Below are 15,054 nucleotides of genomic sequence, written 5' to 3'. Positions count from 1 at the left end.
TCCCGCCCCCTTTCCTCAGCCACAAAGTTTATTTGCAACAAAAGGGAGCGAGGAGCTAGCAGCCAAGAGGGAGGGAGCGGGAGCCGGAGCGGGAGCGCGAGGGGAGGCAGGCAGGCCGGCTGGCGGGCACGGAGCCGAGGAGCAGAGCACTGGGATCCTGCCCGGACCGGGCCGGGTCGCGATGCGCCGAATCGCACCGGCCGAAGAGGGGGCCGGTCCTGGGGGTCGGCGCTGAGGCGGGAGGGACCGCGCTGGATGGAGCAGATGCCGCCCGCGGCCTCAGAAACTTGAGCCGCAGCAGATAAACCTCTGCTTGGGTCTCTGCGCCCTCTCCCCGCAAACCCCCTCACACTGCTGCTGCAACCCAGGCCTTCGGACCCCGGCTGCTGCGTTCCTTTCGCGGCGAGGGCGTGGGGGGGGGGGTTGGCCACGGCTCCCCGAGGCCAGCCCCCCCAGAGTGAGTGCTGCCACCATGGCGGACGGGGCGCCCCGGCCCCCGCTCTATCGCAGCGTCTCGTTCAAGCTGCTCGAACGCTGGAGCGGCGGGCCCGGACCGAGGGAGGAGGCCACGGACACCTCCGGGCTGCGGCGCCGCGCCTCGTGCCGGCCGGCCGCGACCGTCCCGGGCCAGCCCTCCCGGCGCGTGTCCAAACTGGCGTCGGGGCCCCCGGCCGCCCCCGCGCAGCCGCGCCCGCTCCGCAGCCTCTCGCCGTCCGTGCGCCAGCTCTCCCGGCGCTTCGACGCGCCGCGCCTGGACGACGACCACTCAGGGGCCCGAGACGGGGGCGTCTCCCCCGGGGCCGCGGAAGAAGCGGCGGAGGGTGCCGCGCGCGGGGCCTGGCCCAGCGTCACCGAGATGCGCAAGCTCTTCGGAGGCCCTGGCTCCAGGCGGCCCAGTGCTGACTCTGAGGCCTCGGAAACGCCCAGCCCCGACGGTGCCGTGTGGGAGCCTCCGGCTCGGGAGCCCCGGCAGCCACCGACGCCACCTCCTCGGACGTGCTTCCCCCTGGCTGGCCTGCGTTCCGCGCGGCCGCTGCCCGGCCCAGGGACCGAGGGGAGGAGGCAGCGGCAGCAGCAGCAGCAGCAGCAGCAACAGGAGCGGGCGCAGCGTCCGGCGGATGGTTTACATTCTTGGCATAGCTTCTCCCAACCGCAGGCCGGGGCCCGGGCCTCCTGCTCCTGCTCCTCCTCCATCGCCTCCTCCTATCCTGTCAGCCGCAGCCGGGCTGCCAGCTCCAGCGAGGAGGAAGAGGAGGTCCCGCCGCCGCCGCCGCCCGGGGCTCAGAGTCCGGCCTACCACGGAGGCCACTCCTCGGGCAGTGAGGAGGACCAAGACGGTGAGGGTGGCCACCGCTGGGAAGGGAGGCCGGGACCCAGGCCTGGAAGCTCCTTCTTGGATAAGGACTGTAGGCCACACAGTTATGGGTTAAATCTTGGCAGCATGGACTCAGCAGGGGGAGCCAGGAGTCCTGAGCCCTCCAAATCTCCAAGAGCCCCTAGTGAAGAAGGACCCCGGGAGTGGGGTACTGGCTCGCCTCCCTGTGTACCAGGTCCTCAGGAGGGACTGCGGCCCATGTCTGACACTGTGGGGGGAGCTTTCCGCGTGGCCAAGGTGAGCTTTCCCGCATACCTAGCCAGCCCAGCAGGCTCCCGTGGTAGCAGCCGTTATTCCAGCACGGAGACCCTCAAGGATGAGGACCCATGGGCTAGTCGGGGTTCTGGAGGCTGGGGCATGTATCGATCGCCTAGCTTTGGAGCTGGAGAAGGTCTCCTCCTAAGGCCCCAGCCTCGAACCCGCACCAAGGGACCTGTGGGCACCACGAGGGCATTGCGAGATGGAGGATTGGAGTTGGACAAGAGTCGGCAGCGGAAGTCCCTGTCGAATCCAGATATCGCCTCTGAGACCCTGACGCTGCTTAGTTTCCTTCGCTCAGACCTTTCAGAGCTGAGGGTCCGAAAACCCGGTGGGCGCGCCAATGATCTTGGGAGCAGCCCCTTGGATGGCAGAGACTCACCGGCAGCAAGCGGCCCCTGCGGACAACTTGGGCCCATGCCTGGCCCGTCAGCAGCGTCACCTGGCACCCGGCCCACACTCAAAGACTTGACGGCCACTCTGCGGAGGGCAAAGTCTTTTACCTGCTCTGAGAAGCCTGTGGCCCGCCGCCTATCCCGCACCAGTGCCCTGAAGCCCAGCTCCTCTGAGCTCCTGCTGGCAGGCCCAAGTGCCGAGGAGGACCCACTGCCCCTGGTTGTCCAAGATCAGTATGTGCAAGAGGCCCGTCAGGTTTTTGAGAAGATCCAGCGAATGGGTGCCCAGCAGGATGATGGAAGTGATATCCCCCCTGGAAGCCCTGACTGGGCAGGAGACATGACCCAAGGGCAGCGGTCCCAGGAGGAGCTCTCTGGCCCTGAGTCTAGCCTGACAGATGAGGGCATTGGGGCAGACCCTGAGCCTCCTGTTTCAGCTTTTTGCAGCCTGGGTACCACAGGGCTGTGGCGACCCCTTTCTTCATCCTCAGCCCAGACCAACCACCATGGCCCTGGGGCTGAAGATAGTCTGGGAGGGTGGGCCCTAGTGTCCCCTGATACCCCTCCCACACCAGGTGCCCTCCGCCGGAGACGGAAAATCCCACCTTCAGGCCCTGGTGGGACTGAACTGAGCAATGGAGAGGCCGGGGAGGCCTACAGGTCTCTGAGTGACCCAATTCCACAGCGCCACCGGGCTGCCACCTCTGAGGAGCCCTCTGGGTTCTCTGTGGATAGCAACCTTTTGGGCTCACTGAGCCCCAAGACAGGACTTCCAGCGACCCCACCTGTGGATGAGGGCTTGACCAGTGGCCACAGTGACTGGTCTGTGGGCAGTGAAGAGAGCAAGGGTTACCAGGAAGTTATTCAGAGTATTGTTCAGGGGCCTGGTGCCTTGGGGTGTGTGGCAGATGACAGGGTTGCTGGCAAAGCCCCCAAGAAGAAATCTCTGAGTGACCCCAGCCGCCGTGGGGAGCTGGCTGGGCCTGGATTTGAGGGCCCTGGAGGGGAGCCCATCCGAGAAGTTGAACCCATGCTGCCTCCGTCTAGCAGTGAGCCCATTCTTGCAGAGCGGCAGGCAGAACCAGAAGAGCCCAGTCCTGCCAGGGGCCGGGCGCAGTCTGAAAGGGCCCTACCCAAGACCCCACCTGCCTCCTCCACTGCCCACCGTGACTTCCACCTTGACCCTAAACTGGCTGATGTTCTGTCCCCACGGCTCATCCGACGTGGTTCCAAGAAACGCCCAGCCCGGAGCAGTCATCAGGAACTACAGAGAGAGGAAGGCAATGAGGACCAGACTAACAGCCTGTCTCGGGCCCGACTGTCCTCCAAACACGTTCGCCACGCGAGTGTGCCCGCCACCTTCACACCTATTGTGGTACCTGAGCCACCGACTTCCGTTGGCCCCCCTGTGGCTGTGCCAGAGCCCATGGGCTTCCCTGCCAGAGCCCACTCCACATTGCAAGCACCATCACTCGAGGATGTCACTAAGCAGTATATGCTGACCCTCCACCCTGGTGAGGTTCCTGCTCCAGTACCGGTGGATATGCCTTGCTTGACCCCTGTTGTACCGCCCTCTGCTGAGGCCAAGTCCCCTGAGGCAGCCAGGGCTCCAGATGAGCCTGTCCCAGCCAGCAAGTGTTGCAGCAAGCCACAGGTGGTGAGTCCTTTGTGGGGGGCTTTAGGGGTGGGGCCAGAGAAGGGCCATATGCACCGACTTACACAGGAGCCTTTTGAGTGTGCTCATTAGGTAGGTGCCCAGGTCTAAGGGGGCTTCTCTGGTCCTGGAAATGCCCAGATAGTTTTAAGAATGTTGGGGCGCCTGGGTGGCGCAGTCGGTTAAGCATCCGACTTCAGCCAGGTCACGATCTCGCGGTCCGTGAGTTCGAGCCCCGCGTCGGGCTCTGGGCTGATGGCTCAGAGCCTGGAGCCTGTTTCCGATTCTGTGTCTCCCTCTCTCTCTGCCCTTCCCCCGTTCATGCTCTGTCTCTCTCTGTCCCAAAAATAAATAAACGTTGAAAAAAAAAAAAATTAAAAAAAAAAAAAAAAAAAAAAGAATGTTAATGACACAGGGCTCCTGTCTACTCAGGCCCCAAAGGCTTGTGCGGGTGCTGATGTTAAAAGTTCTTGTCTGCTTCAAGGTATTCTTGGTGATAATTCCAAAAGGTTTAATCTAGTCCTTAGCTATTTCTCAGGGACTGGTTTTAGAGATTCCTGTCTGATTCTTTTTTATAAATACCCAAGGAGGTGTGAGAGTCTTTCCTGAGTCTTACTGCCCTATCGGCCAGCCCCTTTCTAGGATGTTAGGGTTTGGGGCCCACAGCTGACATAGGTCTGTACTTCCTCATGTGGTTCTTCTGTGGCAGATCAAAATGTGGGTTTGTTCCTGTGCCTGGGAGAATTGGAGAGGTACAAGCATTACTGATGGAGGAGCAAAGAAGATTCCATAAAGTACACTGGTGGCCCTGGCCTTTCTCTGTGACTCAACCTCTCCATCTGTAAAATCACGGATTGTGGACAAGGTGCTACTTATCTCCATCCAGCTGGTGCTGCACAAATTTGACAGTTCATAGGTTGGAGTTGAGCCCCTCTTGGTGCCTGCGGTCTGCCAGAACCTCTTCTGATTAGAGTGGGGGCTTGTAGGGGAGGGCAGGGACAGAGAAAAGGCTGCTGAAGCTCAGCAGACAGGGGCCTTGAGAGAGTTTGGGAGTGGTTTCAGCCCCCACAGGCAGGACTGCCTCTCTGGGTCAGGGTGGGAGCACTGTTCCGCCATCCTGCCAGCTCTCATCTCTCCCACCCCACCCCCTTTCTGGTGACTGAAATGCTTTCCCCTTCCTCTGCCAGACCCCAAGCCCTGGGGACTCAATCTTTCTGAGGGCTCTCCTTCTGCCTTCAGATGTCCCTGGAGTTTTGGCTGTGGGTTTAGATAAGTTCTAGGTGTCATGATGCCCTGGCATCTGACTTAGAAGCTAGATTCTGGGTGTTGGGTTCTGGGCCTAGTGTGGGGATGGCTCAGGGTTATTTCAACCATGGCCTGCATTCCCACTGTGTTGTGGGCCTGTGTGAAGAGCCTGGAAACCCTAAACCCTGGACTAATTTGGTCACTCCCAGTTCCCAGCACTCTCACGGCCCCTCTGAACTCTTTCTTTGTTTCCCTTTCCTTGTCTCTGTTTCCCCCTGGTCCTGGCTCTGGTGTCTCTCACAGAGACCACAGAGAGAGCCAGCAGGCAGGGAGTGGGGAAAAGGGAGCCTGGTAGGACAGCTCTGATGCCCCTAATTTCAGAGCCAGCTGTCTTTGGAACATAGGGGTGGGGGAGGGCATGAGCAAGGGCAGCTCCTGCCCAGGCCCCTTCCCCAGCTGCCTTTCCCATATAATTATCTCCTCTGGGAGCCTTGAAGGCTAAATTAGGGAAGAAGGCAGAAATGAACCAAGGGACTCAGGGAAACTGGTGGGGGTGGGGGTGGGGGTGGGGGAGATGCTCCTGAGAAGAAGCATTAAGACCCAGAGAGGAGGTGGGAGTTTTTGCAGAATAGGTGGCTTTTGGCCTGCCTTCCTTCATATTGTTTGCCTGTCCCACCCAACTTCGGCAAGAAGCTTAGCCCCCTCCACCACCATGTCTGTCCATAACACAGGCTTCTCCCTGTCCAGCATAGAGCCTCTCTCGGGCCTCCAAAGCTTCACCTACTCTAGCCCTCCCACTTTTGTAGACCCAGCTTGATGTCCCCTCTTGCCTTGTAGAGGAGAGAACGAGTGAGTCTGTCTTTGGAAGAGCAGAGTTTGAGCCTAGGCTCCAGATCCCATGTGGGCTAGGATCAGTCACACCCCTGCTCTATACCTCACTTTCCCCTTCTGTAAAATGGGGGTAATGGTTTCTGTCTGGCAGGCTATTATACAGTGAGTGGCTGGTGTGATCACTTCCTCCCTGGGGGCAGGAGAGAGGGAAAAAACAGGCTCCACTCCCCCCTCTGCCATGCCCGAAGCTCTTCTCAGTGACCGGCCTGGCCCTTCCTCCCTGCCCCCTACTGGTTTTTGAGCACAGGGCTGGGCACTCTGAGCCTCAGTATAACCTGGTAGACTTGAATTGGTTCAAAAGAGATTCACCATCCCCTAATTCCCCAACCTCTTCATAAAGCCTGGAGGTTCTCCTATCTGCTAGCCTCAATCCCTTCTGCTATCCCCTTCCTTCTGCCTCCAGGAAGATGGGGAGCAGCTGTTCACCCCCTCCTACTGGCCTCCATGGAGGAGACAATGTTCCCTTGTTTCAGGCCTGGGGCTCCAGTCACGCTCCCAGGGCTGTGGGTGGGGATGGTGTGGTGTGAGCTCCAGAATGAGAAGGGAAGAGAAGAGGCTTTCACACTTTGCTGATGAGGCAGAAACTAGGCTGAACCCAGCCAGGGGCTAACAGGAGAGTCCCTGGGGGGCAGAGGTGGCCCCTGACCCAACCCAGGCTTTGAGGAGTCCCTCAAACTCAGGTCTCTCCCAGCCCAGAGTCTCTATTTGCCCTCTGCATGGCGTATCCCTATTGGGAGCAGGTGGCCTGGGTACCAGGCCTGGCTCAGCCTCTAACTTGCTCTGAGACGTGGACAGTCATCTTGGGCCTCGATTTTCCCATCTGTACAGTGGGATGTTAGACTGCGTGGTCTCGAAGCTCTGTAGGGAAGACAGCCTGCAGAGTGGTCAAGGGAAACAGGAAGTGTTGGAGTGTTGCTGGAAGAGAAAGAAAGCTCCGTGCAACAGCTGTGAGAGCCTAGGAGCCCAGGGAATGAGGAATAACTTGTGGTCATTTTGTTCTCTGAACACCTGCTTGCGTATCTGCTGGGAGCAGGCAGAGCTGTTGGAGCCCCCGTGCCCTGCCCTGCCACACCCCTTGTCATTTCCACTTACACCCACAATAGCCTGGATGATCAGACTCTTCACTCCAGTGCTTCCCCTACCCTGGCCTTCAAGTACTGAGTCTTGTAGCCCAACTTTCTGCCCTCAGGTACTGATACCTGAACACATTTGACAAATGTGACAACTATAGCCCAGAAACAGGAAACGACTTGTGTCTCAGAATCCTAGATGGATTGACTCACAGAATTTTAGCATACTGGACTAGCAGTTAACAGTGGCTAACATTTATTAAGTGCTTACTATATGCCAGATACTCGGAATGTTTCATTCTTCGGATGTGGAAACTGTGAGAATCTTCCAGTGCTGGATTCTTTGAATTGCAGACTGTTAGATTCCCACCGAGTCCTAGAATGTCAATGTCTTAGAGGTGAAGGAGCCAAAGGGATCCCTGTTTCTTGGTGGGACTGGCCTGCCATCTGAGTAAGGGGCGTACAGTCAGGGGGTACCTGGGGCGTGTCACCTGCATACCCCTAATAGCCTGAACACCTTCCCGGTGGTTATTTAATTCACTGGGACCTGGAGGTGGAGTGGAACGAACTTTGAGACTCAGTTCTGAGAACACTGGGTCTAAGGTCACACGGCAAGGCAAGCCACAGCTGGGCCCAAGCACCAAACCCCTGCCCCAACAGACATGCCTCCCCCGCCACCCCACCCCGGCTTGTCCGACTTGCCCGGCTGCAGCCCTTCATCACCTTCCTTCTCTCTGTGTCCCCTTGGCAGGGAACCCATGGGGGTGGGAGTTCTCTCTTTTCCCTCCTTGGCTCTTTGCTGTGATTTTTCCATGGAAACTGGTTCTGGGAGGGGAGGCAATTAGGACATTTGGAGTTCTGAGCGATACCAAATATCTATAATTAAATGTCTTGTCACCCAGAGGAGAGTGGGATGGGGAGGGCAGGCAGAGGGCGGTCCCTTTCTTCTGTTTATTCCCCCCTCTCCTACCCCCAACTCCCCCCCCCCCCCCCCGCCCGTGGCCGACTCCTTCCTAAGGGCCCTGGACTATTGGAGGGAGTACAGTCCAGGAATGGGTCCCCCACCAAGAATGGAAGAGTTGGGGGATGGACCAGGGTTGAGTCTGACATTTTTCAGCCCCACATTTCCAGGACCAGCTGGGTTTGGGAGGCTCTGTCCCCAGCACCCTCCCAGTGTAGGGACTTGCCCTTCCTGCTTCATTCCTTTCCATCTGTGATCTCAGGCTATACATGCTGCCCCACGGTGGGGTGGAGGCACTCCCAGGCCTGGGGAACCAGACACTCAGACCATTCAGAATCTAAAAGCAGACTTAAGGGACTGAAGGATGTTGAAGAACTGGTCTGGGGGCTGGCAGGGGAGACTTCTTAGAGGTGGCTATGCCTGGAGCCTGGCCTTGAAAACTGGAAGAATCTATATAGCCAGAGAAGAGAGGGAGGGGTTCTAGGAGGAGAAGGGCACAGTGATGAGCAAAGTCTAGGAGACAGGAAAGACATGACAGGTTGTGTGTGGTAGGAGTTTCTATCAGAGACTTGGGTGACCCATGATAGAGCAATGCATTCATCCCTTTAACAAATACTTACGGAGCTCCTAGACATACCAGGCACCCTCCGGGGCCCTGAGGACACAGTAGCAAACAAAACAAAGTCCTGGCCTCATGGAGCTTCCAGACTAGTGAGGAGACCTCACTAGGGGCTGGGGAGCAAAAGAAAGTAGGTTAAGGGAGCAGAGAATGAGAGGGAGAAGGTACTATTTCAATTTTTTAAAAAAATATTTTTATTGATTTTTGAGACAGAGACAGAGCATGAGCAGGGGAGGGGCAGAGAGAGAGGGAGACACAGAAACTGAAGCAGGCTCCAGGCTCGGGACTCGAACTCACAGACTGTGAGATCATGGCCTGAGCTGAAGTCAGATGCTTAACTGACTGAGCCACCCAGGCGCCCCGAGAGGGTACTATTTTAGATCAAGAAGTCTGGGAAAGCCTCTCTCAGGAAGTGAGATTTGAGCAGAGGCCTGGAGGAAGTGAGAGAGCAAACCAGCTAGCCGTCTCAAGGAAGGAACATTCTGGGCAGACCAGCTAGCCGTCTCAGGGAAAGTACATTCTGGGCAGAGAAGAACAGCAAGTGCAAAAGCACCGAGGCAGAAGTGTGTTTGAGAAGTTATCCAGAGGACTGTGTGGATGGAGCAAAGTAGGAGATGAGGTCAGAGAGGTCAGGGAGGGTGGAAGTGGGTCAGGGTCGAGGTAGATCTCATAGGCCAATAGGAGGACTTCAGCATTTACTCGAAGTGAGACAGGGCAGGCACCTTGGGAAGGTTGTGAGTAGAGCAGTGACCTGATCCGACTTAGGCTTTCACAGGTCTGCTCTGGCTGCTCTGTCGGAAGCAGGGAGGCCAGTAAGGAGGCCACTGGAATATCTGGGTGAGAGCTGATGGTGGCTTAGGCTGGGACAGAGGTGGTGGGGTAGTGGGTTTCTGCTGCAGCCCAAAGGGTTTTGTGAGGGACTGGATCCCAGCGTTCAAAGTGAACACAGAGCTACTGTGGCACCCATTGCTGCGCAGTGTGTGAGGGGTTGATTAGGGTGGGGAGGGGGAAGTTGATAAAGTCCCCAGGGTGTACTGGGGCTGTAGGCTGCACTGACTGCCCCCTGAAGACCTACATTGGCTTGGTTCAAAACATAGGAGAGGGGAACCACCACAGGGCCGTAGTGACGACGGCCACAGTGCCATATCCCACTGGTGTCTCCTCTACAGCCACCAGGACACCCATCAGCTCCAGCCTGCATTTTCCTGAGACCGGGAGCTCATGCCACCCCATCTGGTCCTCCGGCTAGGTGGGCATTGCCATGGTCCCAATATATGGATGAAGAAGCAGGCCCAGAGTGGACAGAGGTTGGCCTAAATGCCCTGTGGCTCAAGTATGGGATTTGGCCCCAGGTATCCTGACTCCCAGGCCATACGTTGGCCCCACAGAGTTCCCACTGAGCAGAGTTGGCTGGAATGGCTGTGTTAGGGTGGGGGAAGGGGGAGCCCATGTTTCCCAGAAAGGCTTGAAGCCCTGGCGTACTTATTGGGAAATGTGCCCAGGCAGCCTGGCGCCTTGCTGGCAGGCCCTAAAACAGGGGCTCTGGGTCTCCTGGGAAGCAAGAGCCTATTGGAGCCAATGGCCCCGCCATGGGAGTTGATCCTCTCCCCCCACTTCCACCCTAAGCCTCTGGGGCATTCCAGGGGTGGACTGAGGCAGAGGAAAACTGCCAGGCTGCTGGGCCCTGGGCAGTGAGTGAGCCCCAGCCCATGACATGCAGGGGCCTGGAGCCCCAGCCAGGGTATCTGAGCTCCAAGAGGGGCATCCATGACCTCCCCCTCCAGTAGCTGTGGGAGGTCACCAAGAATGACTTGGTAGCACATAGAGGCTGCACTAGGGGTCAGGAGATGGATTCTGGTCTTAGCCTCTCCATTTTCCTGGTGTGTGGCCTTAAATAAGTCCCTTCCCACCAGAGCCACAGATTCCTCCATGCTCTTGGGCACAAGGATAAAACCTCCCCACAGGGCTGTTGGCAGGGGCAATAGCTTTCCTCAGTAGATCCCAGTTTGTAGACTGAAGTGCCATTAGGCTGCTGAGGAGACTGAGGCTAAGTGGGGCTGGGCCTCACCAGGTCCAGCCCCCAAGGCCTTTTCCTTGCCACCAGCTGCTGTTCCAGGCTCCGCCACACACACAGATGAGGCTCTCTCCACACTTGAGGCAAACTGGGGGGCTTAGTCTGGGGTGATGCTATTGCCGCCGGGATTTTAAAAGTTGGTCCAGGGCATGGGGCCGTCTCCGGGCTCTGAGACTCTCCCTAGGCAGGGAGAGAGTGCGTGCGGAATCTACACAGGCACCTGAGGTCAGAGGGACATGAGCTGATTCCAGTCTAGGCTGGCAGACAGGTGGTATATTGGTTTCCTGTTGCTGCTGTGGCAAATTACTACACATTTAGTGCTCAAAATGATACAAATATTATCTTACAGTCCTGGAGGTCAGAAGAAATGGGTTTCACTGGGCTAAAAATTAAGGTGTTAATAAGGCTGTGTTTCTTCTAGAAGCTTTAGGGGAAAACCCATTTCCTTGCCTTTTGCAGCTTATCGTGTCTGCTGGAATTTCTTGTCTTGTGGCCCCTTCCTCCTTCTTCAAAGCCAGAAGCATCACACCTTCAAATCTTTCTCTCACTCTGTACCTCCTGCCTTACTCTCATAAGGACACTGGTGATTACTTTCGGCCCACTTAGATCATGCAGGAGAATTTCCTCATCTCAAAATCCTTAATCGCATCTGCAGAATCCCTTTTGCTGTGACAGGTAACATATTCACAGGTTCCAAGGATTAGGACATGGACATCTTTGGGAGTCATTATTCTGCCCACAACAGGTGGACAGAGGGGCCAGGCTGTTGGTTCCTGAGACCAAATCCCCCGTAGGTGCTGGGCATGAGGCAGAGCCTCTGACCACAGGCCCACTACATCTATTGTACATTCATTTCTTCCGATGTTCATTTGTCAATTGTCATTCATTCATTTTGCAGTCAATTGTTGAGACCCTTAATGGACAGTAGGAACACACAGGGAAAGCTGGGACATCATCCCTGCTTACCAACACTTTTCAACAAGGGTGCTAGTCCCCTGAGGTGGATGGGGTCGAGAGGTTGGCTGAGCACTGGCCTGGTGGGAGAGGGACAAAAGTGGGTCACTTATGGATGGGCTTGGTTTTTAGGGGTTGCTGGCCCTGAGCTTGCTGACTAAAAGTTGGGATGAAGCAGCTTCCAAGAAGGGCAGTTAGCAGAGAATTTAGAGGCAAGGCAAAGAGGGAAGTTGAGGGTCTAGGGAGGGAGTGGGAATTATATCTCTGTCAGGCTGCTCTAAGTGACCTTGGATGAGGAAGAGCTCCCTCACCTCGTGTGCCAGGAGCTCCATGTTGGGGATTGGTGACCTGGTGCTGTTGGACCAGAGGATCTGTCAGGTTCCTTCATGGCCTGAGAGGCCGAGGTGCTTCCCAGAACATGGTATGTGGAGGGTAAGGAGCACTGCCCAGATCCTTTCATCCCCCAGGCTGGCTTTGAGACCCAGGGCAAGCATTTACAGACTCCTCTGCATTGCCCCCTCACTCCCCCAAGGATTATTGTTGAGATTAAATGAAATCATGCCAAGAAGCCTTGACACATAGTAGGTGCTCAAGAAGTGTTAGTTCCTTCCCTCATGACTGAGAGGCTCAGATGTTAGGATTCTAAGATTCTAATAGACATTGACTCTGGAATGCTCAGCATCTCTTTCCAGCCGTGAAGCAGAGGACAGAGCTCTGGACAGGAGAGCAGCTAGGGTCCTGACTGGGTAGGGTCAGTGGCCGAGTAGCCTGGGACTTTGGAGGGGGCAGGTGGGCAGAGAGAGAGGGGCTGGGCATTTGGGTGGAGTCCAGCTCCCCCTCTTCTTTTGTTACCACCAGCTCCAAACTGGGAGGCTTAACAGAGCCAGAGTCCTCTCTGGTCAGAGCCCCAGACCCATTTGAACCTGCCTCTGAAGCAGGGTTCACAGCCCTTCCAAGCCAGGGGGTCTGAGGGTCTATGTGCCTGGTGGGCTTTGGGGTTGGACTGATAAGGGTTGACATGTCAGAGTTGACTCTAACTCACTCATTGAGTGAAAACTAACAAGTCATTGTATCTCAGCTCTGAGCCTTAGTTGCCTGCCCTGTCAGTCCAGGACCCTAGATTTAGAAGCTCTCAGAACTGTGGCCACTTTAAGGGCATGTGCTTTTGAGATTGCCAGTTAAGAGTGTAGAATCTTGTGGTTTCAGGATGAAGGATTCTGTTTTTTTCCAGGAGTCCATACCTCTTAGCTTGATTTTGTTTGTACATTTGAGATGGTTACTTCTTGGTTCTGAGATTCTGGGGCCAAGGAGAGGCGGGGCAGGTCCTGGGCCAGTAGGGGAACTGTGTTGGAGGGGGCCAGGCTGAGGGAGCAAGCACCAGGTTGGTGTCTGTTTCCTGTTTATTGGTTCCCAGGGGGTGAGCAGGCCCTGCCCCAGAGCAGCATGGAGCAGGAGGGAGGGAGGCGGGCTTGGAGGAGGGGGGGGGGGTGGTCCTGGCTGCCAGCCAGCCTCACAGTCTGGCCTTCTGGGACTGTTGAGACCCCTCCCCCTGAGCCCCCTTGAACAAACATCCAGTCCTTTCCCAGGACAGGGCACTGAAGGTCAAGGAGCAGATGTGGAAGGGAAGGGGTGGTAGGACAGGAAGGGACCCTTCCCCCCCGCACCCCCCCCCCCAGCCCCTCAAAAATCTTACTGACTCCATCTTTCTTGGCTGCCTGTGTTACTGAAGTCTCACTTCTGGTTCCTCACTGTTCCCCTCTGTCTCTCCCTGTCTCCTTGGTGTGGAGCATAGTGGTGAGATGTCCAACTTCTTGGTAGGCTAGGAGGCAGGAAGAAGAAGAATAGGGACAGGGCCCTCAATGCCAGGAGGTCTGCCTGGAAGGATCTTTAGAAACCAGCGATGTCTTCTAACCATCCCTTACCCTAGCATTATTCAGAGGCGACGGGAAACTGAGGCCCAGCAAGGGGAGGGGGTCTTGTCCAAGGTTGAGCCATAGTAGACCAGGAGCAGCAATCTGCCCTGTGCACCTCACTGCTGTTCCAACCCCAAACTTGGATTGCTGGGTGTAAGGGGGCACTGGGAATTCTTGAGGGGGAGGGTGGCATGGCTCACTTGGCATTTTAGGGAGTTGGACTAAATGAGGCAGGAAAAAGAAGCCTCGATACATGTCTGCAGAAAGGTCTCTGACCAGAGCACACAGGGAAAGGCTGTGTGTACAAGAGCCAGGTTGAAGGCCTTTGGTGCCAAGTTAAATGACCTGGGCTTTGTCCTGTGGGCAGTGGGGAACCATGAAAGCGTAGGAGCTAAGGAGGAGCAGTGCCAGATGGACACATTAAAAAACATCCTCTGGTTATGGACTGGAGAAAGCAGGTGATGAGAAGCCCAAGCTAAGGGGTACAGGTGATGTAGGGATGGAGAGAAAAGGATGACTAGGGAGATAATTTGGAGGTAAAATCTGGCAATTTAAATTTAGGCTCAGGGGCCCTATTAGAAACTGGGGTGGTGGGGGGGGGAGTAGTGGGGCCCATCTCCCTTATTTGAGTTAGAGAATGTGGCAGTGGAACAGAATGCAGGGTCATCTGAGCAGAGCAGACCATTCCTCTGCATTTGTAGAAGGGTAAGGGGGCTCTGAGCCAGCTCAGGTCTTTGCCACTGTGCCCCGCTGTGCCCCGTATGCGTCCTATCTAACTTCAGTCCCTCCTGCTGCAGCGGAAGTGCCTGCTTCTCAGTGGGGTCACCAGAGAACAGCAGAGCTTCAGGCTACACCCCCAATCCCACTCCTTCTGGGAGTGGCCTGGGTAGGGAGCTTGGGGGGATGGGGAGAAGGGGCAGGCCTGTGCTGCCTTGCTAGCTATAACCCAAGACCAGTCACTCAGCCTCAGTCTCCCCATCTGTCAAGTGGGAATCCTAGATGTGGTGGACTCCAGGAAAGCTCTGGACTGTGCAGGCTCTCGGGAGCTGGCAGTAAAGCAACTGGTGTGTGGACAGGCAGGCCATCTTGCTGGCAGTGCTTACAGTGGGGCCTACAGTCAGAGACAAAGTATCCTTGTGATATTTGTACCAGACTCCAAGACAAGTGCTGTTCTGTGGCCCTGCAGTCCTAGAGGCCTTCCTGGAGAATAGGGCAGGCTGTAGGGAGAGGAGTAACTCAGATTTGGGGCCTGATCTGGGCCTCAGTTTCTTCACCAGATGCCTAAGTACCCTTCTAGCTCCTTGCTGCGCCTGGGTCTCTTTTCCCCTCCTCCTGGACCAGAGCTTTCAGGCTTCTCCCCAAGGCCAGCGGGGGCGTTGCCTGGGGCGGGTGAGGAATTTCCGAGGGAACAGCTAAATTCAGCCCCGCACTAAAAATAGTCCTGGGCCTGGCCCCAAGGCTAGAGGAGGAGATGGGGGGGGGGGGGGGGTGGAGGGAGGAGGGCGGGGCAAGCCCTTATCCTGCCTGCCCCACCTCTTCACCTGGACCCAGGGCCTGGGCTGCGGAGGACCTCCTCCCTTGTCCACTTCTTACATCAGGCCTTTCCCTTACTGGAGCTCTGGGCTTTCTTCTCTCCTCCCTTCTC

General features: G+C 56.7%; 1 protein-coding gene across 2 annotated transcripts in view; it reads left to right on the top strand.

Moving 5' to 3' along the window:
- Nucleotides 1-15,054, top strand: part of ARHGEF17 (Rho guanine nucleotide exchange factor 17) — a 58,724-nt gene continuing 43,670 nt past the window's right edge. The window contains exon 1 of one of the 2 annotated variants that reach the window (XM_043580301.1): nt 1-3,685. In XM_043580301.1, the coding sequence (XP_043436236.1) occupies nt 473-3,685 (3,213 nt within the window). In that variant the 5' untranslated portion in view covers nt 1-472. The remainder of the gene's footprint in view (nt 3,686-15,054) is intronic. The other variant, XM_043580300.1, reaches the window with a different exon arrangement.

This window comes from Prionailurus bengalensis, chromosome D1, assembly GCF_016509475.1.
Source record: "Prionailurus bengalensis isolate Pbe53 chromosome D1, Fcat_Pben_1.1_paternal_pri, whole genome shotgun sequence".
NCBI classification, from domain to species: domain Eukaryota; kingdom Metazoa; phylum Chordata; class Mammalia; order Carnivora; family Felidae; genus Prionailurus; species Prionailurus bengalensis.
This window is presented reverse-complemented; position numbering and strand designations above follow the sequence as displayed.